The 26,308-nt window shown below is 36.9% G+C and overlaps 1 protein-coding gene and 2 long non-coding RNA genes across 3 annotated transcripts; 1 reads left to right on the top strand and 2 right to left on the bottom strand.

The window, feature by feature from the left end:
* The first annotated feature begins 4,455 nt into the window (after positions 1 to 4,455).
* On the top strand, positions 4,456 to 5,895 carry LOC136259071 (uncharacterized). The gene is made up of 3 exons (XR_010703171.1): positions 4,456 to 4,654; positions 4,702 to 5,594; positions 5,650 to 5,895. It is a non-coding gene; the product is annotated as an uncharacterized lncRNA (long non-coding RNA).
* A 5,419-nt stretch (positions 5,896 to 11,314) lies between these two features.
* On the bottom strand, positions 11,315 to 15,858 carry LOC136257993 (uncharacterized). Its single transcript, XR_010702489.1, has 3 exons — positions 13,753 to 15,858; positions 13,345 to 13,685; positions 11,315 to 12,705 (listed from the first exon to the last, which is right to left on the bottom strand). It is a non-coding gene; the product is annotated as an uncharacterized lncRNA (long non-coding RNA).
* Positions 15,859 to 23,572: 7,714 nt separating this feature from the next.
* On the bottom strand, positions 23,573 to 26,037 carry LOC136259333 (uncharacterized). The gene is made up of 7 exons (XM_066052828.1): positions 25,977 to 26,037; positions 25,515 to 25,850; positions 25,140 to 25,285; positions 24,796 to 24,944; positions 24,438 to 24,715; positions 24,247 to 24,355; positions 23,573 to 23,681 (listed from the first exon to the last, which is right to left on the bottom strand). The coding sequence occupies exons 1-7, from the start codon at positions 26,035 to 26,037 to the stop codon at positions 23,573 to 23,575; spliced, it is 1,188 nt and encodes a 395-aa protein (XP_065908900.1).
* Positions 26,038 to 26,308: the final 271 nt, after the last annotated feature.

The following is a 26,308-nucleotide window of genomic DNA, read 5'->3' as shown; positions in this document are numbered from 1 at the left end:
CTACAAGCAATCACCCTGTAGAGAGTTCAGCTAAAACAAATCAACCTGCAGAGAGATCAGCTACAAACAAACCACCTAATAGAGAGTTCAGCTACAAACAAATTACCCTGTAGAGAGATCGGCTACAAACAAATCAGCTTGTAGAGAGATCAGTTACACACAAATCAACCTGTAGAAGATAAACTAGAAACAAATCACCCTGTAGAGAGTTCAGCTAAAACAAATCAATCTGCAGAGAGATCAGCTACATACAAATCACCTTATAGACAGTTCAGCTACAAACAAATTACCTTGTAGAGAGATCGGCTACAAACAAATCACCCTGCAGAGAGATCAGCTACACACAAATTAACTTGTATAGAGATCAGCTACAAACAAATCACCCTGTAGAGAGATCAGCTACAAACTAGACACAAAGTAAGGAGTTCAGCTACAAGCAAATTACCCTGTAGAGGGTTCATCTACAAACAAATCAACCTGTAGAGCAATCAGCTAGAAACAAATCACCCTGAAGACATGTCAGCTACAAAAAATCACCCTGTAGAGAGATCAGCTAGAAACAAATCACCCTGAAGAGAGGTCAGCTACAAAAAAAATCACCCTGTAGAGAGATCAGCTAGAAACAAATCACCCTGAAGAGAGGTCAGCTACAAACAAAACACTTTGCAGAGAGTTCAGCTACAAACAAATCAACTTTTAGAGCGATCAGCAACAAACAAATCAACTTGTACAGAGATCAGCTAGAAACAAATCAACCTGCAGAGAGATCAGCTACTAACAAATCAGCTTGTAGAGAGATCAGTTACACACAAATCAACCTGTAGAGAGATAAGCTAGAAACAAATCACCCTGTAGAGAGTTCCGCTACAAGCAAAACACCCTGTAGAGAGTTCAGCAACAAAGAAACCACCATGTAGAGAGTTCAGCTGCAAACAAATCACCTTATAGAGAGTTCAGCTACAAACAAATTACCCTGTAGAGAGATCAGCTAGAAACTAGAAACAATGTAAGGAGTTCAGCTACAAGTAAATCAGCCTATAGAGAGTTCAGCTAAAACAAATCAACCTGCAGAGAGATCAGCTACAAACAAATCACCTTATAGACAGTTCAGCTACAAACAAATTACCTTGTAGAGAGATCGGCTACAAATTAATCAACCTGCAGAGAGATCAGCTACACTCAAATCAACTTGTAGAGAGATTAGCTACAAACAAATCACCCTGTAGAGAGATCAGCTAGAAACTAGACACAATGTAAGGAGTTCAGCTACAAGCAAATCACCCTTTAGTGAGTTCAGCTACAAACAAATCAACCTGCAGTGAGATCACCTACAAAAAAGCACCTTGTACAGAGTTCAGCTACAAACAAATTTCACTGTAGAGAGATTGGCTACAAACAAATCAACCTGTAGAAAGATCAGCTACACACAAATCAACTTGTAGAGAGATCAGCTACAAACAAATCACCCTGTAGAGAGATCAGCTAGAAACTAGACACAATGTAAGGAGTTCAGCTACAAGTAAATCACCCTGTAGAGAGTTTAGCTAAAATAAATCAACCTGCAGAGAGATCAGCTACAAATAAATCACCTTATAGACAATTCAGCTACAAACAAATTACCTTGTAGAGAGATCGGCTACAAATTAAACAACCTGCAGAGAGATCAGCTACACACAAATCAACTTGTAGAGAGATCAGCTACAAACAAATCACCCTGTAGAGAGATCAGCTAGAATCTAGACACAATGCAAGGAGTTCAGCTACAAGCAAAATCACCCTTTAGTGAGTTCAGCTACAAACAAATCAACCTGCAGTGAGATCACCAACAAAAATGCACTTGTACAGAGTTCAGTTACAAACAAATTACCCTGTAGAGAGATCAGGTAGAAGAATTCACCTTGTAGAGAGTTCAGCAACAAAGAAACCACCATGTAGAGAGTTCAGCTGCAAACAAATCACCCAGTAGAAAGATCAGCTAGAAGAAGTTACCTTGTAGAGAGTTCAGTTACAAAGAAACCATCATATAGAGAGTTCAACTACAAAGAAATTACCCCGTAGAGAGTTCAGCTAGAAGAAGTCACCTTGTAAAGAGTTTAGCTACAAAGAAACCATAATGTACAGAGTTCAGCTACAAAGAAACCATCATGTAGCGTGATTAGCTGCAAAAAATCACCTGTAGAGAGTTCAGCTAGAAACAAATCACCCTGTAGAGAGATCAGCTAGAAGAGGTCACCTTGTAGAGAGTTCAGCTACAAAGAAACCACCACATAAAGAGTTCAGCTGCAAATAAATCACTTGTAGAGAGTTCAGCTACAAATAAATTCCCCTGTAGAGGGATCAGCTAGAAGAAGTCACCTTGTAGAGAGTTCAGCTACAAAGAAACCATCATGCAGAGAGTTCAGTTACAAACAAATCACCCTGTAGAGAGATCAGCTAGAAGAAGTTACCTTGTAGATAGTTCAGCCACAAACAATTCACCCTGTAGAAAGATCAGCTAGAAGAAGTCACCTTGTAGAGTGTTCAGTTACAAAGAAACCATCATGTAGAGAGTTCAGCTGCAAACAAATCACTCTGTAGAGAGTTCAGCTATAAACAAACCGCCATGTAGAGAGTTCAGCCTCAAACAAACCACCTTGCAGAGAATTCAACTACAACAAATCACCCTGTAGAGAAGAAGTTACCATGTAGGGAGTTCAGCTACAAAGAAACCACCATGTAGAGAGTTTAGCTGCAAACAAATCACCTGTAGAGAGTTCAGCTAGAAACAAATCACCCCGTAGAGAGATCAGCTGGACGAAGTCACCTTATAGAGAGTTCAGCTACAAAGAAACCATCATGTAGATAGTTCAACTACAAAGAAACCACCATGTAGAGAGTTTAGCTGCAAACAAATCACCTGTAGAGAGTTCAGCTAGAAACAAATCACCCTGTAGAGAGACCAGCTAGAAGAGGTCACTTTGCAGAGAGTTCAGCTACAAAGAAACCATCCTGTATATAGTTCAGCTACATTTCAAGTCACCCAGTGGAGAGATCAACTGCAGAAAAATATCCTGTGGGGAATAATGGGCATGTAATAAATATATGTATATAATTTGTATAATTACTAATAATTTTATAAAATCAAAAATAATTGAAGCATTAAAAATCTTCTTTTAGTTCTTTTCTTCTTCCTGTGGTAAAGAAAAAACACATGGGTTAAAAAAGCCTCAAAGCCAGCCATAGGCCGACTTTGCAGTATACATAAACAAAAAGAAGTGATATCTAATCAAACACAGCCAAGTTGTAAAAAAAGGTGCGGCCCCCAAAAACGCCATGGTGAAAAAAGATGTGAAATCCAAGGTGGCGGCCAAGAAATGGCTGTGATGGTAGGTTAATGGTTACATTTTAATAATGACAATTCAGGTGAATCTTGTGCCACTTGGTCTTGGCACCAAATTCACCTGAATCGTCGTTATTAAAATATAACCATTAACCTACCATCACAGCCATTTCTTGGCCGCCACCTTGGATTTCACATCTTTTTTCACCATGGCCTTTTTGGGGGCCGCACCTTTTTTTACAGCTTGGCTGTTTTTGATTAGATATATACACCAGAAAATCATCTCACAGTTTGGCTACTTATTTTACACTCATAAATATATTCTTCAAGATCAGGATCACAGTCACAAATTCCATGTTGTAATGTAAATCCTAATGGACATGGAAGAAGGTGGACATAAAAGACATCATAAGCAGTATACAAGTTTGGTTGAGCTGTGAGAAATAGTTCACAACCTGTACGTTGTTCTGAAGCAATAGCAAAAGACACTCTTTCACTTTGCCCTTGATGAAAAATGTGCTTCATGCTCCCATAATTCCTAAGTTTGCAAGCAGATTTTGGCAGGTTATCATTGTATGTCTCTGCATACAAAATACCAAATTCTTCATTGTTATAAGGAAGGCAGTTAAGTTTTGTCCAGGGTATATAGGGCCTAATTGTTCAATACTACAATTGTAATGTGATGAATGTGGGCAGTAACAAATTGTGGTGTGAGCATTTAAAGTATAAGATGTCACATTTTTAGGTTCAAAGAAATGATGTTATTGTTTACAACTTAAGGAGCAATATTTTGAAATGCTACACCAGGGGCCCATTTACAATATTATGTTAATTTATTTACTTCAGGGATATTGGCTTTTAAACTTGTTACACTTAAGAACTGTAGATCAATTCTGAAATCTTTGTATTCATTATTGATCGGATCATAAAACTGAAATAAACAATAAGGTTTAGGATTATTGTGGTGGATGGGCAATTTTATTAATTCCTTTTGTACTGTGTTATGAAAGAACGTAAATTAAATGAGAATTTCTTTAAAAAATAATGTAACATTGTCTGCAATTGAGAGATACTAAATGTTTGCATATATTTGTAGCAAACAATGTTATGTTAGAGAAAATGATTAGCGATGATGATGAATGAAGAATTTCAGTTACTTGGTTATTTGTAAATTCAGTAATTCCATTAAAATGGACTTGTCCTTCCATTATTGATATCAAGTTGTTGTCACATGCAAAATTTTGATTTTGCTTTGCTACAAAATAGCCTGTAGTGGAGATCGATACAGCTGGTTGATGGCCCAATAATGAAGTGGACGAGTATATGCTCAATAAGGTAACCTCATTTTTATAAAACAAAACATATACAAAATCAACATTCAGGTTAACTTGGATGTGTGATGATATTACTAACCGTAAGATGGAGCTATTATGTAAGTAAGCTGAATGGTAAGTATTTGATGAAAAAGTTGTATTTACAAATTTTACATCTATTTTTGGAGTGGGTATATTATTAACATCAACTGGAGGCAACTGATACTGGAAGTAAATAACATATGATACAGTATTTAAGCTGAAGTTGCACTTATAGAATTCAATACTGCTTTGTGATAATGAAGCCACATCAAGTTTTATTAAGCTGGCTCTTAAGTTAGTAAAATCTGAGTTCTTTTTTACAATGTATACACTAAATTGATGTAACTGTAATACAAACAAATCTTGTGAACTGCCCATGCAGAAACCAGTCTGTTTCAACATTATATTAATGACAGAGACGTTGAAGGTGCCATTGTTAGTTTCACCACTTCCACCATAACTCCAGTGTATTCCATAGCTACATGTGGAAACAAGATTATTAAATAATTGTTTTCTGCTCATTATAATTGTAGTATTTTCAACTGAGTTGTTTCCAAATACATTTACACCTCTTATACCATAGCCGACTGGATGAGTAATGGATACATTCACAACTTCTACATTAGTACAATAGTGAAAAGCTATACTAGCCCAGTAATATCGTCCACAATCTTTTATTTGCAATGTATATATGAGATAACCTGGGTGGTGTGCTGCCATATTCTTCAAACTTCAAATATTTTATCAGCAGATTACTGACATTATAAAAATATATAGGATGATCTGGAGTGCATTTAATAACACTCAAAGGTGATGCAGCATCGTGAGCATTTGGTGTACCACTGAGTGAAAAGTTTTTAACATTCATAACTACAAAATCTGATGATTTATGGAGATATGTTCCTTTACTGAAATGCAAGGTTGTATTAGACTTAATATACTTATAAGGATAATCAATGATGACATGTAATCTAGGACATCGTGACTTCAAGCATGTAGCCATGTTATCGGGCTGAACATAATAATGATCAGTTGCTCCTACCACTGCTAGTATTCCAGCAAAGACAGCATAGAACATGGTTGTTATACTGTATAACATTGAGGAGCTATTCCTGGAATTACAAAAGAATTTTCATATAATTATATTATGTGCATTCTTTCTTCTGCATACAACTGTCAGTTACAACCTTATGAACTTAATAGTATACAAAAGTGACAATGTCAGTGCCCCCATTGCACTATATACCTTGATTTTAGTTTTACAATAGTGATCACAGCAATTGGTATACTCAATTAATGTTTACAATACATTACTGTATAGAGTCAACAATCATTTATCACATTTTATACTCTAGCTTTGGTTATGATTTGTAACTGTATCTCAATGGAAAATGAAAGTTTGTAATGCAATACAATATTGTAAAGAATAATTAAATTATTAAATATACAAAGGTACTGAAATTTCAGTTTTATTAATTGTTACATTACTTTCAAAATGTCGAGCTTTGTATTTAACATGTGTAATTTAATATGTACTTGTACACAAGTAATTAAGACAGCAAATAAACATGTTACAATCATACAGTACAATGCTACTGTATAAGTTTTATAGTACTGGCATCTCCCCCAAACTAAATGGCACCCTAAAATGCTGCCACAAAATTATGGAAGGATTTTAGCATTTCAAATGCAAAATCTACTTTTGAAAACAGAAATCCCTAAAATGCAGTATTGTGTCAATACAGTATATTTTACTACCTGTATGAAATTGGATAATAAGTGTATAATTTTATTGTACAATTCTTCTCTTCTATATATCATGATATTGTACGTACATACACATCAAGATTGCAGGTATTAACTGCATTAACTCAATATCATAAAAATTGCTGTGTCTTTTTAAATTACACATGTTATAAATATTAATTTTGTATATCATAGTAGATGGATTATGAATATACTGTATTGTACGTCATGAGTGTATAATTAATGTGGATATGTATGTGTTAGTATTGTTACATTATGTGTATGACATGTATAGCATGTATTGCATGCATGTAAAGTATACAAACCAAAGCCATAATATGTACAATGAAACCTGCAGACTATTCCAATTGCCTTGGAATCTTCAGGCCTCATTAACCAGATGGCTGCATTAGGTCAGTCACTTGTACACAAATGGCACATTTGAGATTACCATAGATAAAATAGAGAGGTGACCTTATTGTTACAGTAGGTACAGTTCTACAGGTTTCACTACATTGTTGTATTGATATTATACTCATGCACACATTATGAATGTGTGCATGGGGTTTATAAATTTATAAGCCTTTGAGTTTGCACCTAGTTTAGCTATGTGGGACAGGGCCAACTGCCTCAGGAATAGAAACACGCTAATGTACGTAGTCCCTATAGCTATTTACAAAATAGATGTTAGATCAAGTACGCTAAACTATTGTCTAGTCTCCCTTACTTGTGTTTGCTGTAAAACTCTTGAACATAAATTATACGCTCCAACATCTTTAAGCACTTAGACACCAGAAATATTTTGTGCAATAATCAGAGTGGTTTCAGAAGAGATAAGTCATGTGAAAAACAATTAATAACAACAGTGGATGACTTTTTACAGAATTTGAATTTAGGTCTACAAACTGATGTGTTGCTGCTAGATTTTTTTTTAAAAAGCATTTGATAAAGTCCCACATCAATTTTTGTGTTATAAATTGTCACATCATGGGATCCGTGGTGCAACTCTTGTAATTTGTGATAAAAAGGAACAACAACTTACAAGATGGTCAATGGTCTCACCAAAAGAACCACAAAGTTGGCATCTAGCTGAGCATGGGGCTTTATAGATAATAAGCTTTAACAGCATTTTGTAGATAAGACCTGTTCTTGGGCCACAAATACAACACTTCCATTTATTTCATAAGGTTACCAAAGCATTGCCATAACCATTGTGATTATTATTATTAAATTAATTACAGAAACATGTAAAACAAGGGCGGATTTAGGGGGGACTTGGGGTGCTGAATCACCCCCCCCCTCCAAAAATTTACAATGAACAAGCTAGGAAGCTTCTAGAAGCTGTAGTACAGGTGCAGTTGCATTTTATACATATGAAAAGATAGAAAGAGCAAGGGGAATAGCTAATCCTATACAATAATTATTACTATGAGGGGTTCACAATTATACTTTTGGAGTAAGTCTTACCTTAGAAGTTGCTAAATCCGAAATACTCTAATAGAACAGTCAAATACTCTAATAGAATACCCAACATTAAAACTATAATTTTCAAGAAGTTACCAGAGTGTAAGCTGAAATTAAACCTTTTCTTCTAGACCTGTGCACTGCTATATCCTCACCATTGTACCAAACATCCTGCCATGTACCAATCACTTCAGTTAAAAGATTTATACCTTTAATGTACTATAAATTGTATAAAACATCATTAATTGAAAATCTATTCTGAAAATAACCTTTTCTGTCAAATAGTTTAAGTTTTTAAGGCTCCTCTACAAACTTGATTCTTGGGTTTAAATGCTTCTCTTGCAAGTAAAACAATAGTCTTATATAATAGCAAATTTAATAAAGTTCACAAGGCTGTAACATCTGAGAACTATTCATTTTTGTTTCTCTTGCTTGATCAAATCCCATGCTACATTTGTATAAATCTATAGCAGCTTCTGGAGTTTGCACCATCAAATCCCTTGAAGCTCAACTTTAAGCTTAAATGATACTGCAGCATTTATGTTGTCAAGATCATTGTGTGCTAAAAAGGGCTTATAGTTGTGGCCAAAACTAGTTGTATTTGTAGACTAGTTGCAAAACAATTATAATGATGGATGGATTCATCATTAAAGTTAGATTGAAATAGCAACCTGCACTTCAAAACAGTGGCTACATATGAAGAAGATCCAACCTGTGTTTTTAAATATTCTCCTTGACCTTACATTCAACTAACTATACATTCTTTATTCTCTTTGACAAACCACTATTATACATTTTCTTAAAACCCAATAACAAGAAACAGTGTCTGTGTATAGTTCTATTTTTTAATTAAAATTACTTCCACCTGAACTCATTTATCTTGTACCCAGATTTGGTTAAAAATAGCTTCTAGATTCAATCTTGTGATAATCATTTTCTAAACAATTGCAGGGGTCTGGGAGTATATATGCCACCAGATCTATAGCCCCCCTAGCTGGAGAATTATATACAGCTGAGTGCACATGCACTCCATACACTGGTGAGTCAGTCTACTTTCCCTCTTCACTCCCACTTACCCTCTCTACTGTTTGGACAGCTATATAGTGTATACCCACACTTGAAAGCTGAAGAACTTTTCTTAAGATGGTTGTGGTTCCCAATAGAGCTGTCTTCTGTAATAAGTAGATATTTAACGTGGTAAGATTCATAAGTTGCAAAGAAAACCTGAAATCTCTTAGAAATAGAGCCAAGAGCTCTTATCCAGTCACTACAGGAGCCATCAATGTTTTCTTTCACCAGAATCTTTCTAGTTCAACTCTTAAGTTCTGGTACTTAGAGAGCTTTTCCTCTTCAGATGCTTTTCAGCAGGAATAGATAGCTACATCAATTGCAATCATTGTGATAAGAGCAGAAACACTGTCAATAATCACAATATCTGACTGCCTTGCTGATATCATGTGGTCCACAAAAATATTGAAGTCCCAAAGTATTTTTGAAAAGTCATTCTCTGTAACACTATTGGGGTTGTGCTTCCACCAGTGATGCTCCCATAGCATGCCATATTTACCACACAACAGCAAGTGGATGTACGTATTTGGCTACACTATTGTGTCTTAGTAATGCAAACCACAAATCCCTATTTTGACTCATTTTAAAATGACTCAGGGGAGCATGTAACTAAATAATTATGACACAGAGTCAAAATAGGGATTTGTGGTTTACATTACCACCCCAGTGATCCCTTCTTGTTTGGTGTCTTTTTTCAGTGATCCCTATTCCCATTTTAAAATTTCCAATTTTTTATTCATCTTGATAAGGTTGTTTACAATAAATGATGTTTTCATAATATCTTCACAGGTTAATAACTCAAATTCTTTTGGTTGTGATGTAACCTTGTTGTGTAAAGTCAAGAATGCTGGGGAACAGAATTATATTAGTCATGGTATTTTCCAAGGGGAAGTACCTTATGTAATGTGTTGTTTACACATGAAATCAAAGGGTAGATTTGTGCACAAAGATGCACTATGTACACGCCACCTTATTGTACAAGTACAGGTGCTGTATATCACAAGTGGCATTGCTACTTTTCCTTTCTTTGTCTCATTTTCTGTTTCACCTTATTGTAGCTACTGTAGAGTAATTACATAAGTAATGTTTAAGTCTATAGTTCCAGTTTGTTAGGTTAGGTAATCCAAGGCTATAGCTCATGTTGCTGTCAGACCATCAGTGCTGGTCACAGTAAAGCTCTAATAACAATAACTACTGTCAATATTCATTACTATGACAAATCTGTTATCTGTTGATTGATGGTGATAGCACTAAGGTAGGAGTGAAATCGCTTATATACCCTCTGAAGCTCCCTCTGGTAGATTTTTTCCAAAGTTCTGTTGCTGATATATATGAATGCACTGTAGTAGCAGGCTCTCACACTTTGTTGTAGCTGCAGTACAGTATAAAAGGAGCTTAAGCCATATCTACTCCAAAAAATATATTAATGCAAGCCACCACATTAAGAAACAATTGTACATTCAGTACTGGGATATGTTGATATCCACAGTGGCGAGGCTTTGGAGGAGTAATATTTGAATGCATTGAAGTTTGAAAGCTTTTTGTCTGAGTAACAATCTACACCTATGTACATGCATACAGTGCAAAAACATAAAGACTTGGACTTTGTTCCTTACTATATATATCAACTAGTGATGTTTAGCCCCTGTATACCATTTTACATGTCATCACTGGTTTCATGATTGTCATTGTATCAATATTTGCACTTACAAAGTGCTTTGAAAATTGTTAGCTAGCTAAGCATGAATATACACAAGTACCAGCAAAAGCTATCAAAAAAGTAAATGATACATGCCTGTGAAGGGTCAATAGCAAAAGCTATTGGCATGTAAGGAAGTTGTGAAGGCAGTGTAACTAAATTGCATTGGCAGATCTGGATTTGTGCTAATGAATCACCTTCCAGCTCTGGTATAGTCAGCTATATGTATTATGGCACAGCTGAGATTGGACAAAAAGCTGCAATGGCTTATGTTTCTTGTTTTCTGTAAACTGTAGCTGTGGTCACTGTCAGTTCCAAGTACTTTAAGTTGTCATGGTACAAAGTCCACCCATTTATTTTAATGGTAGGGCCTAGTTTTTGCTCTTTCCCATTGTGAAATACCCAGAAACTGGCTAACATTACTCACAGTGCTGGTTAGTGCAACTAAGCCAAAAATGGATTGCAGAACTAACTAAATTCTTGTTATAAGGCCATGTCAACTAACTTGATTTGTTGTTCACAACCCATTCACTTTATTATTATTTCTGAAAAATCAATTTAAAATACTACTATATTGTTCCATCGCATAGCTAAAAAACACAGTATGTTTGCCATACATTTCATGTCCCTTACTTGTGCTTTATTTATTTTTGACTGTTTTTGTTACATACAGTAAATAAAAATATACACAATGCATGTAGCTTTAAACATACACATGTACAGTAGTTAATTAATATGCATGCATATATATATATATCCAATATAGTATTTGTTATGTTTATATAGTTACACAAACTCTAACAAGAGTTTAATCTGTTACACAGAGCACATTCTAAAGGAACTAGGCTTTTGAGAAATTCTCACAAAGTATCCAAAATGTAAAATCACCAACTACTTTTCTACTTTTCTGATTTTACAACAAAGCACCTGCTGCATGTAAGTGGTCTATCTCATTTTAGTGTTATACAACTGTTACAGTATAGCTGCTACTTTGCTACACGTGCTTCCATCAGTGAATCCACATGTATATCTTTTCTCAGTTTGACATATTCTCTAACTTTCATGTAGCTTGTCTCGTATGTCATAATGTACATACTTCAACAGAATTATTTTGAATTTGTCACAGTTTTTCAGCAATAGTGTTCCCCATTCATTTAGCCTTAGTGAAGGCAATGATAAAGCAGTAGTTTTCACATTTGGAAACAGGAAGTCCATTTGAGACTTGGACATAGAAAACCCTTCTTTTGCAAAATTCAACAGATTGTACAGCATAAACAATTTGAAAGTCTTAACAGTGCTGTAGGGCCTCAAAAAAAGGCTATTTAAGTTCCTTCCTCCTTGCTGCTATGGTTGCAATTAATACATGCTATTTCCAATCTATTATGTTTATTGTTTCTCAAAGCTGAAATGTTTTGATTAATCCTTATGTGAGTAGGTTTTCAGAGGGAAAATCCAGCCAATCCATTGTAGATAATTGATCTTTCAGACATCATATTATCATCAATAAATTTACTGTAAATTGTAAGAGCTTTGTGGTTGGTGTAGAAAATGATTGTTTAACTTCTTTTAGGAGAATAAGTCATGGTACATGTGCAATCTCAAGCACTGAGTAGTTGCCTTAGATGAGTAAATTATCTGATTTTTGATCAATTTTCTGATGTTAGCTACTTGTACTGATGTCAATGAGTTTGATGTAAATCAATTTTTATCAATTGTTGCCATTAGTAGTTAGTGGCTGATGGAGCATTTTTAATCCAGCATCTAAAATGTGACAATTTTTGAAATCCAAAATCGACTACTGATTCTTTGTTGAAGCAATGCAAATCACTTGAGATAATGAAATTGGACCTTTGAGGCTAATTTGATTTCTATTCTGCTTATACTGTGAAGCAATTATTTATCTCCTGCTTCAGGCTTCAGAGAAAAGTGTATGGAAATGATTTTAATTCTCCTTTGATTCTGTTACAGGTTCACTCATATCAGTCCTGATTTAGCTGGATACTCTTTGTTTGACAGATATTTCACTGTCTCTGGTTTAATTTCCTTTGGATTAACTATATGTATACAGCATGAGATGTAGCACGCATATAAACATATAATATTATTTATTATCATCTGTGTATATAGTAAGATTACTATGCAGCAATGACTATATTAAGTATAAACTTTTAATGTGAAAGCATGCCATGCCCATGCCATACATGAAGTATTGCATACACAGACATGCCATAGGAGTCAATGCTGCACGGCATTAATAATAATAATAATAATAAGTATGAAGTGTATAATTTTGCTGTCAGACCTTCAGTGCTGGTCACTGTAAAGTGCTAATAATAATAATAATAATAATAATAATAATAATTCAGTACGTATATATTTATTATTACGAAGTGTATATTTAGCCGACCACAGGTCACGGTGCAAATATATTTAGCCGATCGTTTGCTGTATAAACGTTAAGAAGTGTCACCATTATCAAACACACTAGTTGCATGAAGGTAAGTTCTGGGTAAAAAAAAAAAAAAAAAGTTCTGGGTGAGTTCGAGGTGAGCTAGGGTTAAAGCGAGCGTCCCGTGTCCGGCTAAATATCAACAGCGTTATTATTATTGTAATATTGCAAGCATATTTTCTGTTTAATTTTCATGCACATGCAGCAAAGACAAACTATATTTTTGTGTTAATATAACACTTACGTATCTCAGTTGAACATTCTACAGTAATTCCACACTTCTTATTAGTAGCTATAGTAATTCCACACATTTGTCAGCCCGGGCTAGATGGACAGCCCTTCCTCCACTCCCCCAGCACTGATGTTATTTAGTGCTGGACTGACTATAGACTTGCGTGTAGCTATATGTATTGAAGTTTGTCGGCACCCAGTCGACAAACTCGCTATTTGGTGCAAGTGTTTAATCATATCCTTTCGGATCCTTGGAGTTGTATATCCCTACATTAATAGCATCAGTCTTCATTTACGAACTTCCGAGAGTCGCAAGCTCCATGCATGCTTAAGCACTTGCTCTGGAGACTGAATCTACAGGGAATGATACAACATACATGCAGATGTGGTCAGGTAATAGCTATAGCACGAGTATACGTACCCAGTTACATTGCAATGTTCCTTGTGTTAGTTCTCTATAGAACTCGACCCAGTCTCCAGTGATGGTCAACTGCAGTGATCAACAAAATAAAGCTGGTTATCCGGTGTTGATCGTAGAAAGTTAGCTACTGCCGGATTAAAAAGAAAGGTTATTTTGACACAGTCATGCATCTGCATGTTTTCTTTATCATATGGACGAGCAGAAATTAGCCGTTATAGCTAGCAGTTCGTTAACAATATCCTACTAAGTGGTGTGCTCCGTGTAGTTATCAGATAGTCAAGCTTCACATGATGTCCTTTTTTCTAGATGTCAACCAAGATGTTGACTGAAGCGATATAGTTAGCTACACAAAATGTTCTGCAGTTTCCATTCATTTTATCAAGTGACGAACCTTGCATGCGACGAAAATTCTGCATGCATACTACCACGTGTAGAAGGTTTAATATTTTCGAGGGTAAAAATTTCGCAGATCTCCACAGAAATGCAATAGCAGTCAATTGCCTTTGCATTCACTAGCAGCCCATGCAAAAAGCCAGTCAATTCGCTTTATTTTATTTATTTATTATATTAATGCTTTATAGTACACACATACAAGCATGAGCTTAGGTACACACACAGATACAAGAATTGACAATACATATGGTGTACTAAAGGTCTGTAGGCTTGTGCCTACCTGCAAAAGCAGTAATTATAAAATAATAATAAAAGATCACATGATAAATTGTCTGAAACAGTGTGTAGTTAATCGAGAAATGATCAGTAACACACCGACTACAGGGACAGTGGTAGTGCAGTGTCTGGGGATTGAGGGAGTCAAAGTTATGAATGAAATGATTCCAGAAGTGGGACCTTACTCTGTTCCTGATAGTGTCAATAGACAGATTAATGTCAATTAATGGAAGCGCATTCCATAAACGACATATCCTTATAAAGTAAAAGTTAATAGCTATATAGCTATAGTCCCATACAGCCCGGTCTTAATAAGGCCAGGCCAAGTTAATTCACAGTCTATCGTCACCGTCCGCATGGGTTTTTAGGAATAGAACAATAATTTCATAATTCATTATTTCTCCCGTGATTATTATTAATGCTTTACAATGCAACATACAATTACAATTATACATGTGTAGGTGGGTATAGATGAAGAAAAAGTTGCATTGATGGTCTGCCAGCAACCTGTGCTGGCAGCCGGGAGTTAATTAAACTTATATAGTAAAGTTAATTGTCAGTCCAGAATCATAGCACTTGCTGCATCTACAGCAGTAATGATAGGTGCAGGGATTGTCAGGAGAGAAATTTGTGGTGAAGTGTTGCCATAAATAGTTCTGAATAGTAGCTTTGATGACTGGTAGGGACTGGTTGATGTCAATGCAAGGTAATTGGTTCCATATCCTGGGAATTCTATTAAAGTAAAGTTTCTGGCATAGTTACTATTAGTGCGGACATGATTTAGTTTGTTAGTAGACGAAGACCTGGTGTTGGAAGAGCTAAATGATATGTAGTTGTATATGTTAAATTGAGAAGATGGCTGTTGTAAAGCTTTGACAAGGAACATAATATCATAGATAATCATTGCTGACGCTTCCGAACTCATTTTTGTATATTTAAACATGGTGCGTGCAACAAACGTGACAATTATCCCTAGCCTGGACCCGTTAAAACCTTCAATAGCACCAACAGTTGCAACCTTCAAGCTGCGCTTGGATAATTTTTGGAAGCAATCTAGATATGGGCACCTTCAAAGGCCTGTGGCCTAGCCTGGCAAGTTAGCTTGCCTTGGCATCTACAAGCCCATTAAATAATAATAATAATAATAATAATAAATGGATTTCTAAAGGAGAGATTGCATAAACGAGTAGCTAAGTATTAACAGTGACGTAATCAAATAAGCTTGCAATTATTGTTAAAGTAGCTAGCAACTGTGTGAAGCTACTTTTAATATGTTTTTCCACGTTAAAAAAATTATGAAATATGGAAAATGACCTCCAGCCCGCGTGACTTTTTCAAACATCCCGGACGATAAACTGTGAATCAACTTGGCCTGGCCTAATATTATTGAATCAATATCTATGTCAGCTCATAATCAATTCCATCGCCAACATCACATGCTAGTAGCTAGCTTTGTGATATAAAATGGCACTACGACACGTATATATCAAGACACACGGTAGTGTGTCGTGCGGCCCAAGAAGCCGGCGCGCCACACCCGTGAGTGTATTGACAGGAAGAACGAAAACGTCATTTTCACACCTGTGTATCTCAGTGATCACTTATCCGATTGGAACCAAACTTGCTACACAGTTGCCCGCCAGCCAGGGGAGTCTACATTCCAAATTTGAAGGAAATCGCTACAGCCATTTCCGAGATACGAGCTGCCAAAGTTTCGTTTTTTTTCTTCTTCGTCTTTTCGCACACTTGCAAAAATTGCTATAACAAGCAAATACGTACTCCGATCGCCATGAAATTTGGCACACAGAAAGGGAGTCCAACGGCGAATCCTAGCATCAAATTTGGTACAACTCCGATGAATGGTTCAGGAGTTATGACCGATTATTCGCGTAAAATAAGTAAGTAAGTAGGTAAATAAGTAATGTAATGTAATGTACTTTCGCGGCTGTTGGTACATGTTACCAACAGACCTTTGGTGTGTTTACACCATAAAGCAATAATAAAACAAGATCGATTTGTTGTCACACCTACAGGGTAAACCGCTTCATGGAATGAGTTGAACATTGCTATGTAGATGAAGTAATCATCGTAGGAGTGCCTTTTGGTGGTTTAAAAGGAATCGAGATAAAGACCATGGAGATATGACACAAACCCCAACCTGTGTCACAATTACGCAATCGATTTTTACGAATAAAAAAAGTATTAGTTTTCACGACTACTAGGCAAACCGCTTAGAGCAATGAGCTGAAAATCGGTGCATAGCTGGAATAATCTTCATAGAAAGTCCTTGCAGTAGTACAGAAGAATCGGATTACAAACCACTGAGTTATGATTCTAAAGCCAACTCCGTGTAGCAAATGCGAGATCGAGATACTCTAATAGAACAGTCACCCTAATAGAGCATTCGGCTAATTTATTTACTCCATTATAGAATTTTATTACATCACAAGTTATTTTGTAGGGAGTTCAGCTGCAAACAGTTATTCTTATAGACAGTTCAGCAAGAAGACAGTTACCATGTGGAGAGTTAAGCAAATATATCACTATAGAGATTCAGAACATTACAAGTCACACTGAAGAAAGTTCAGCTATAAACAAGTCATGCACCCTGTAGAGAATTCAGCTACAATTAAGTCACTCTCTAGAGAATTCAGCTACACAGAATTCAGCTACACACAAGTCACTGTGGAGAGAGTTCAGCTACAAACAAATTACCCTGTAGAGAGATCAGCTACAAATAAAACACTTTGCAGAGTGTTCAGCTACAACAAATCAGCGATCAGCAATGAACAAATCAACACAAATCTACCGGTAGAGAGATACGCTAGAAACAAATCACCCTGTAGAGAGTTCAGCTACAAAAAAATCACCCTGTAGAGACATAAACTAGAAACTAGATACAATGTAAGGAGTTCAGCTACAAGCAATGTAGAGAGTTCAGCTAAAACAAATCAACCTGCAGAGAGATCAGCTACAAACAAATCACCTTATAGAGAGTTCAGCTACAAACAAATTACCCTGTAGAGAGATCAACTAGAAACTAGACACAATGTAAGGAGTTCAGCTACAAGCAAATCACCCTGTAGAGAGTTCAGCTAAAACAAATCAACCTGCAGAGAGATCAGTTTCACACAAATCAACTTATAGAGAGATCAGCTACAAACAAATCACCCTGAAGAGAGGTCAACTACACAAAATCACCCTGTAGAGATATCAGCTAGAAACAAATCACCCTGAAGAGAGGTCAGCTACAAACAAATCAATCTTTAGAGCGATCAGCAACAAACAAATCAACCTGTAGAGAGATCATCTAGAAACAAATCAACCTGCAGAAAGATCAGCTACAAACAAATCAGCTTGTAGAGAGATCAGTTACACACAAATCAACCTGTAGAGAGATAAGCTAGAAACAAATCACCCTGTAGAGAGTTCAGCTAAAACAAATCAATCTGCAGAGAGATCAGCTGCAAACAAATCACCTTATAGATAGTTCAGCTACAAACAAATTACCTTGTAGAGAGATCGGCTACAAACAAATCACCCTGCAGAGAGATCAGCTACACACAAATCAACTTATATAGAGATCAGCTACAAACAAATCACCCTGTAGAGAGATCAGCTAGAAACTAGACACAATGTAAGGAGTTCAGCTACAAGCAAATTACCCTGTAGAGAGTTCATCTACAAACAAATCAACCTGTAGAGCAATCAGCTAGAAACAAATCACCCTGAAGAGAGGTCAGCTATAAAAAAATCACCCTGTAGAGAGAAACAAATCATCCTGAAGAGAGGTCAGCTACAAACAAAACACTTTGCATAGAGTTCAGCTACAAACAAATCAAATTTTAGAGTGATCAGCAACAAACAAATCAACTTGTACAGAGATAAGCTACAAACAAATCAACCTGCAGAGAGATCAGCTACAACAAATCAGCTTGTAGAGAGACCAGTTACATACAAATCAACCTGTAGAGAGATAAGCTAGAAACAAATCACCCTGCAGAGAGTTCAATTACAAGCAAAACACCCTGTAGAGAGTTCAGCAACAAAGAAACCACCATGTAGAGAGTTCAGCTGCAAACAAATCACCTTATAGAGAGTTCAGCTACAAACAAATTACCATGTAGAGAGATCGGCTACAAACAAATCAACCTGTAGAGAGATCAGCTAGAAACTAGACACAATGTAAGGAGTTCAGCTACAAGTAAATCAGCCTGTAGAGAGTTCAGCTAAAACAAATCAACCTGCAGAGAGATCAGCTACAAACAAATCACCTTAGACAGTTCAGCTACAAACAAATTACCCTGTAGAGAGATCGGCTACAAATTAACCAACCTGCAGAGAGATCAGCTACACTCAAATCAACTTGTAGAGAGATTAACTACAAACAAATCACCCTGTACGGAGATCAGCTAGAAACTAGACACAATGTAAGCAGTTCAGCTACAAGCAAATCACCCTTTAGTGAGTTCAGCTACAAACAAATCAACCTGCAGTGAGATCACCCACAAACAAATCAACCTGTAGAAAGATCAGCTACACACAAATCAACTTGTAGAGAGATCAGCTACAAACAAATCACCCTGTAGAGAGATCCGCTAGAAACTAGACACAATGTAAGGAGTTCAGCTACAAGTAAATCACCCTGTAGAGAGTTCAGCTAAAACAAATCAACCTGCAGAGAGATCAGCTACAAACAAATCACCTTATAGAGAGATCAGCTACAAACAAATCACCCTGTAGAGAGATCCGCTAGAAACTAGACACAATGCAAGGAGTTCAGCTACAAGCAAATCACCCTTTAGAGAGTTCAGCTACAAACAAATCAAGATGCAGTGAGATCACCCACAAAAACGCACCTTGTACAGAGTTCAGTTACAAACAAATTGCCCTGTAGAGAGATCAGGCAAAAGAATTCACCTTGTAGAGAGTTCAGCAACAAAGAAACCACCATGTAGAGAGTTCAGCTGCAAACAAATCACCCAGTAGAAAGATCAGCTAGAAGAAGTCACCTTGTAAAGAGTTCAGCTACAAAGAAACCATCATGTACAGAGTTCAGCTACAAAGAAACCACCATGCAGAGTGTTTAGCTGCAAAAACTCACCTGTAGAGAGTTCAGCTAGAAACAAATCACCCTGTAGAGAGATCCGCTAGAAGAGGTCACCTTGTAGAGAGTTCAGCTACAAAGAAACCATCATGTAGAGAGTTCAGTTACAAATAAATCACCCTGTAGAGAGATCAGCTAGAAGAAGTTACCTTGTAGATAGTTCATGATCAGCTACAAACAATTCACCCTGTAGAAAGATCAGCTAGAAGAAGTCACCTTGTAGAGTGTTCAGTTACAAAGAAACCATCATGTAGAGAGTTCAGCTGCAAACAAATCACTCTGTAGAGTGTTCAGCTACAAAGAAACCGCCATGTAGAGAGTTCAGCCTCAAACAAACCACCTTGTAGTGAATTCAACTACAACAAATCACCCTGTAGAGAAGAAGTTACCTTGTAGAGAGTTCAGCTACAAAGAAACCACCATGTAGAGAGTTTAGCTGCAAACAAATCACCTGTAGAGAGTTCAGCTAGAAACAAATCACCCCGTAGAGAGATTAGCTGGACGAAGTCACCTTGTAGAGAGTTCAGCTACAAAGAAACCATCATGTAGAGAGTTCAGCTGCAAACAAATCACCCTGTAGAGAGTTCAGCTACAAAAAAATCACCCTGTAGAGAGTTCAGCTAGACGAAGTCACCTTATAGAGAGTTCAGCTACAAAGAAACGATCATGTAGAGAGTTCAGCTACAAAGAAACCACCATGTAGAGAGTTTAGTTACAAACAAATCACCCTGTAGAGAGACCAGCTAGAAGAGGTCACCTTGTAGAGAGTTCAGCTACAAAGACACCATCCTGTATATAGTTCAGCTACATTTCAAGTCACCCAGTAGAGAGATCAGCTGCAAAAAAATATCCTGTGGGGAATAATGGGCATGTAATAAATATATGTATATAATTTGTATAATTACTAATAAAATCAAAAATAATTGAAGTATTACAAATCTTCATTAAGTTCTTTTCTTCTTCCTGTGGTAAAGAAAAAAATACATAGGTTAAAAAAGCCTCAAAGCCAGCCATAGGCCGACTTTGCAGTATACATAAACAAAAAGAAGTGATATCTAATCAAAAACAGCCAAGCTGTAAAAAAAGGTGCGGCCCCCAAAAACGCCATGGTGAAAAAAGATGTGAAATCCAAGGTGGCGGCCAAGAAATGGCTGTGATGGTAGGTTAATGGTTACATTTTAATAACGACAATTCAGGTGAATTTTGTGCCACTTGGTCTTGGCACCAAATTCACCTGAATTGTCGTTATTAAAATGTAACCATTAACCTACCATCACAGCAATTTCTTGGCCGCCACCTTGGATTTCACATCTTTTTTCACCATGGCCTCTTTGGGGGCCGCACCTTTTTTTATAGCTTGGCTGTTTTTGATTAGATTTATTATTACTGTAATATCTAGCTTATTTTCTACTTAATTTTCATGCTCATGCAGCAAGGACAAACTATATTATAGCGTTAATATAACACTTACGTACCTCAGTTGAACATTCGTAGCTATATCCACATATTTCTTAGCCCAGACTAGTGGTTTACAATTAATTTTAATTACTATACCACAAATACCATGCAGTAAATTAACAGTAGTACTAATATGAATATTGATTGAAAATTGTTTACAGCCACATTGCATTAAATAGGATACAACACAACAATACATAACATAAAATATTGCACAAGTGTAGTACTGTCAGTGTGATAGTCATTTGAAATAATCATTAATAGTAAAGTTGGATGATCTTCACTGAAGACATGGGTGAGAACATCTTGATAGAGGAAACTTCACAAGGGAGGAGACAGTATTTACGAGCTGGCAGGAACCTGGGGGAAGCTGTTTGATGAGGCCCAATTGGGATTCCAGATGCCACTGTTTCATTTCCACCTGTTAGAGGGGAATTAAAACAACTGAGACATGGTAGCATAGCAGTATTATCTGCATAGCCGAAAATTTACAGCTACGTTCACTTAAAACAGGCCCAATAAACTTTCTATTCGCTATAGCTATAGAAGAATTATTTAGCTCACTTGAGATCTCCTGAATTGTGGGAATTTTATGATGTTCTCGTTTAATAGCCTTGTTCACATCCTTTGGATCTAGGCAGAGTCTGAGAGACCCATTAGCTTTCTCAACGACTACTAGGTTATTTACCCAATCATTAGGCTGATCAACTTTGCACAGAACTCCTGACATCACATTGGAATCTACAGTTTGGTTCAACTGCTTCTTCAAGGAATGTGGAACATGGCATGCTAAGTGTACCATGCCTTCACTGTCTACTATGCCTACACTGTCTACCATGCATATGTCTACACTGTCTATCATGTCTACACTGTCTACACGGTCTACCAAGCCTACAACATCTATTGTGTCTACACTGCCTATCATGTCTACACTGTTTACCATGTCTACACTGTCTATCACGTCTACACTGTCTATCATGTCTACACTGTCTACCATGTCTACACTGTCTATTCTGTCTACACTTGTTCAATATTTTGAGGAATGGCTCACCACGGATGGTAGTTAGCACTTCTCACAAACTCAAAATGTTATTAATGAAAATATTACAACAATACACACATGATGCATTACACAATATAGTTATAGTGTATTACATAATGTATGTGTGATCTAGTACAAAATCCTATATTACAGTCCACAAATCATTCAATGGATGTCTTGATTTCCAGTGGAATCAAATACTGAATGCTACGCCGCAAAGTAGAAGTTGAACCTTTCTCATTGGGTACCTTAACTTTGACAGCTTGAATCTTCCCATCTCTTCCAGGGAGTATATAGCTCATCTACTATTGCAAGCTTCCAGAAAATGCATTTAGTCATATGTGACTGGGCCTGTGAAAATAGGGCATGTGGGCACATGATTTTTGCCTACTTTTTCAAACTGCCATCGCTCATACCTTTTTATACCATTATGCTATTGCGATGCAATTTTGAGCCCCTTGGTTAGCATTTAATTGCCATTATGATGCAAGTTACAGAATGCGGATATTCTGTTTCAGCACTGAGATATGACTTGTAGAGTGAGGGGATGTAGTTTGTGCCCACGTGCCCTGTTTTCGCAAGCCCGGTCACATATCATCTTTCAAAACCACCAACTGGCCTACTTCAAACATGGGACATGACCCCTTCTTGCTGCTCACTGCATGACATTCCCTCAAGTTAAGGAGATAGTCCTTCCTCAACTGAGTTGTAATTGGTTCAACAGTTGTTTATGGCTCTTCTACTTCTTTGTTAGGGTCTGAAATGTGCTGAAAATCTCAGTGTTGGCTGTTGGGAGTATGGTATAACCTTCTTCCATATAGGAGGTGGGCAGGACAAAGGGTATTACTGATGCCTTCAGTGTCATCATGAACGTATGTCAACACATTAACTATGCCTTCTACTTCTACAAGTAACATTCTTAATTGTTCAAATCTCAAAATATTATGGCCAATAACTTTGTGCAAACACCACTTTAACACTATGAATCAATCTCTCCCAGAACCCACCCTACCAGGGAGCCCTTTCAACTATAAAAGTCCAGGTGATCTGGTTGTCAATCAGGTAACGTGCAACTTCAGTTGAACACTGAATCTTGGCAATCTGTGTGGAAGAAGCTTTAAATGTTTTAGCATTATCTGATATTAGTGTTGCAGAAACATCTTGCCGGCCAGTACATCATTGGAATGCCATCAGAAACTCCTTCACATCTAATTGATGAGTTAGTTCTAAGTGTATGCCTCTGGTAGATGCACATGTAAATAAACAAATGTGACCGGCTCTGCAAAAACAGGACATGTGGGCACAAATTACACTCCATCACTCTTCAGGTCATATCGCAGTGCTGGAATAGTAGTTTTGCATTCTGTAACCTGCATCATGATGCCAATCAAATGCTTACTAAGTGCTGAAAATTGCAATACCATAGCATAATGGTACAAAAAGTTATGAGTGATGAGATTGTGAAAAAGTAGGCAAAAATCATGTGCCCACATGCCCTATTATTGCAGGCCCAGTCACAAATGTATGCTTTTTCCTTTACACTGTCACGGGCACTGGAGGTAGACTGGAAAAACAAGGGTCCAGAGATCTTCTGACACACATATTTCAGACAGATCTGATGAAAGAATGGATGGGTAGAAGGCCCCTTCATACCTTTGGAAATCACACAAGATCAAATAACAGAACGGACAGCTTGACGACCCTTCAATATCCAATATCTCTCATGAAGTTGTACCAGAGTATCCCTCACTCCACCATGCATCAATTTGATGTGTGCACTTTGAATAAGAAGTTCAACAAGGTGGTGATGATGCAAAAAAAATTGGATTCTTAACGTTTGTTGGTAATTGAGTTGTTGATTCGTCTTCGACACCTAATAACATGATCTGCTTCATCATAAAATAGCCCAAATTGACTGACATGCAAATACTTTTGTTGTTCATCAGCATTGTTGTTACAAATAAATTAAATTTCTAAAGCAAATGCCTTTGATTAAATGATTCAAATCCATATCAACTCTACTTCTTTCATCTCAGCTGCCTTTATGAGACAAGGTTCCAAATTATCTCTCTTGATTCATGCCTTCAAAATTTTAAACATTTGTGGTAACATGGAGCAAATGATGGACGTTACTGTATTTTGTGCAATTAATAACTTCATCAACTGATGATTGTGTGATACAAGAAGTGTTTTTAGCATTGACAATTTTACCACTGACAATGTGATCGGGGGAGAATTCTTCAACATCTCAGTGTTCACTTCACCAGTGCTCTCACACACTCCTTGATGGGGGCACAGTTGCTCCTCTTGCTGCAAAAATGGAGGGCCTGTCCACCACAATTTACTGTGGACTAATTCATGAGCTGTGATGCCACGCAATGGCAAATCAGCAGGGTTTATTTTAACTACCTGGACAATGCTTCCAATCAGATGTTATTGTTAGCCTTCTTATCTCTTCCACTCGATGGTGAACATACTGCTTCCATACTTTGCAATTTCTGATCCAATAAAGAGCAGTCATAGAATCAGTCCAAAGAAAACATTCTACCACAGATTGGATATAAGGCTTAACATAACTGATTAACCTGGCAAAAATTAAGACTCCTAACAATTCCAAACGTGGTATTGATTGATGTTTAACAGGTGCTATCTTGGTCTTAGAAGCAACCAATCTCATTTCAACAGTTCTGTCAGCATACAGAGAGCAGACATAAATAACGGCAACATAAGCATCCCTGGAAGCGTTACAAAACCCACGTAATTGTACCTGGACTGGGTCCTGTTGTTTGAAATAGTACCTTTGCATATTATAGTGATATGGTTAAGGAGAATTAATTCTTCAATGATAGTCTTCCATTTTCCTAGTAGCTCTCCTTCTAACGGTTCATCCCAACCCTGTCTGCTGATACAAAGCAACTGAAAGATCATGAAACCTCAAGGGGCCAAACACTCCTGCTGAAACACGTAATGTAGATTGTTTACACAAAGGTAAATTCAGGACAAAGTTCTGCAATTCAATGAAGTCAAATTGAAAGATATCTGTCTCACTATCCCACTGTACTCCAAGTAGTTTGGCGTCATCATCAATCACCTCAAATGTGAAAGTCTCACCTGATGTTCAACAGCAGCACCCTCATGATCTTCAATTTTGCTTTTTAATGTAGTGGAAATGCTGTTCCATTTTCTCAGATTGAATCCTCCCTCTTTCATCAATGTCTTACAATTCAAGTTAAGATTGAACGCCTCATCAAGTGAATCTACACCAGCAACAAGATCATCAACATATAAAGATTCTTCAAGGAGACCTGCTTCTTTAGAATATGTTTCATGGTATATACTTCTCAACATGATGTGCAATTACTGTCCCTGACACAGCAGGAGATGGTTTTATCTCAAAAACTAAACGTGTAAACCTTAGATGCATCACCTCACTCTCTATATATTTTGGGTGTTTGAGCCACAGAAAACGCAGATAATCTCAGTCACTTTCATTGATTCCAATCATCAGGAATGCCTTTTCAATGTCAGCTATCAAGGTGATGGCATGGCTTCTAAACTTGATCAAGATATTAAACAGTTTTGGAGTAAGATTGGGGCCCTTTTGAAGACAACCATTAAGAGACAAGGAATTAACCACTTTGGCTGATCCATCGTACACCACCCTTACTTTGGTGGTTTTCTTGTTGTCACAAATAACTGGGTGCTGTGGCATATAATGACCAGTTTGTACTACATGTGCTGTTACATCAACTGGTTCAATAATTCCTGTATCGAGTTGATCTTGAATGATATGGATAAATTCAGGGTTTGTTCCATAGGAATCTGTCCCCAGAAGCAATTCAGCATTGAATGCAGTTTGTCATCTTCAGGGTTCAGTTAACACTAGCTGTACTTCTGGATGGATTGTACTGATAACAAGGTTCGAATGGGTGACAATCTCAGTTGTACATGCATCTGTTGGTCCAGACAATAGCCAACCCAGTTTGCTGTTCACTGCTACCAGCTCCATTTCTGTTTTTATGACTTCACCTCAGTAGCTAAAAAACTATTTTTTTACAACTAGCTCAAACCTGAGACAGGGGGGAGTAGTACATATAATTTTCTTTTATGTATTTTGTGTTCTATATTGTCACAATTGTTATGTAGCAAAATGCCATTGAAGGTAATCATTGAAGTGAGTGTGGGAGTATATTTACCTAGTTGGAACACAATTGTGGCAAGATTGAATCTAGAAGTAATTTGAGATATATAAGTGACTGAGACCTGGAACTAGGCAATAG

Source organism: Dysidea avara, chromosome 6 (genome assembly GCF_963678975.1).
Source record: "Dysidea avara chromosome 6, odDysAvar1.4, whole genome shotgun sequence".
Taxonomy (NCBI): domain Eukaryota; kingdom Metazoa; phylum Porifera; class Demospongiae; order Dictyoceratida; family Dysideidae; genus Dysidea; species Dysidea avara.
The sequence above is the reverse complement of the archived record's forward strand: the minus strand, read 5'-3'. Positions and strand labels throughout refer to the sequence as shown.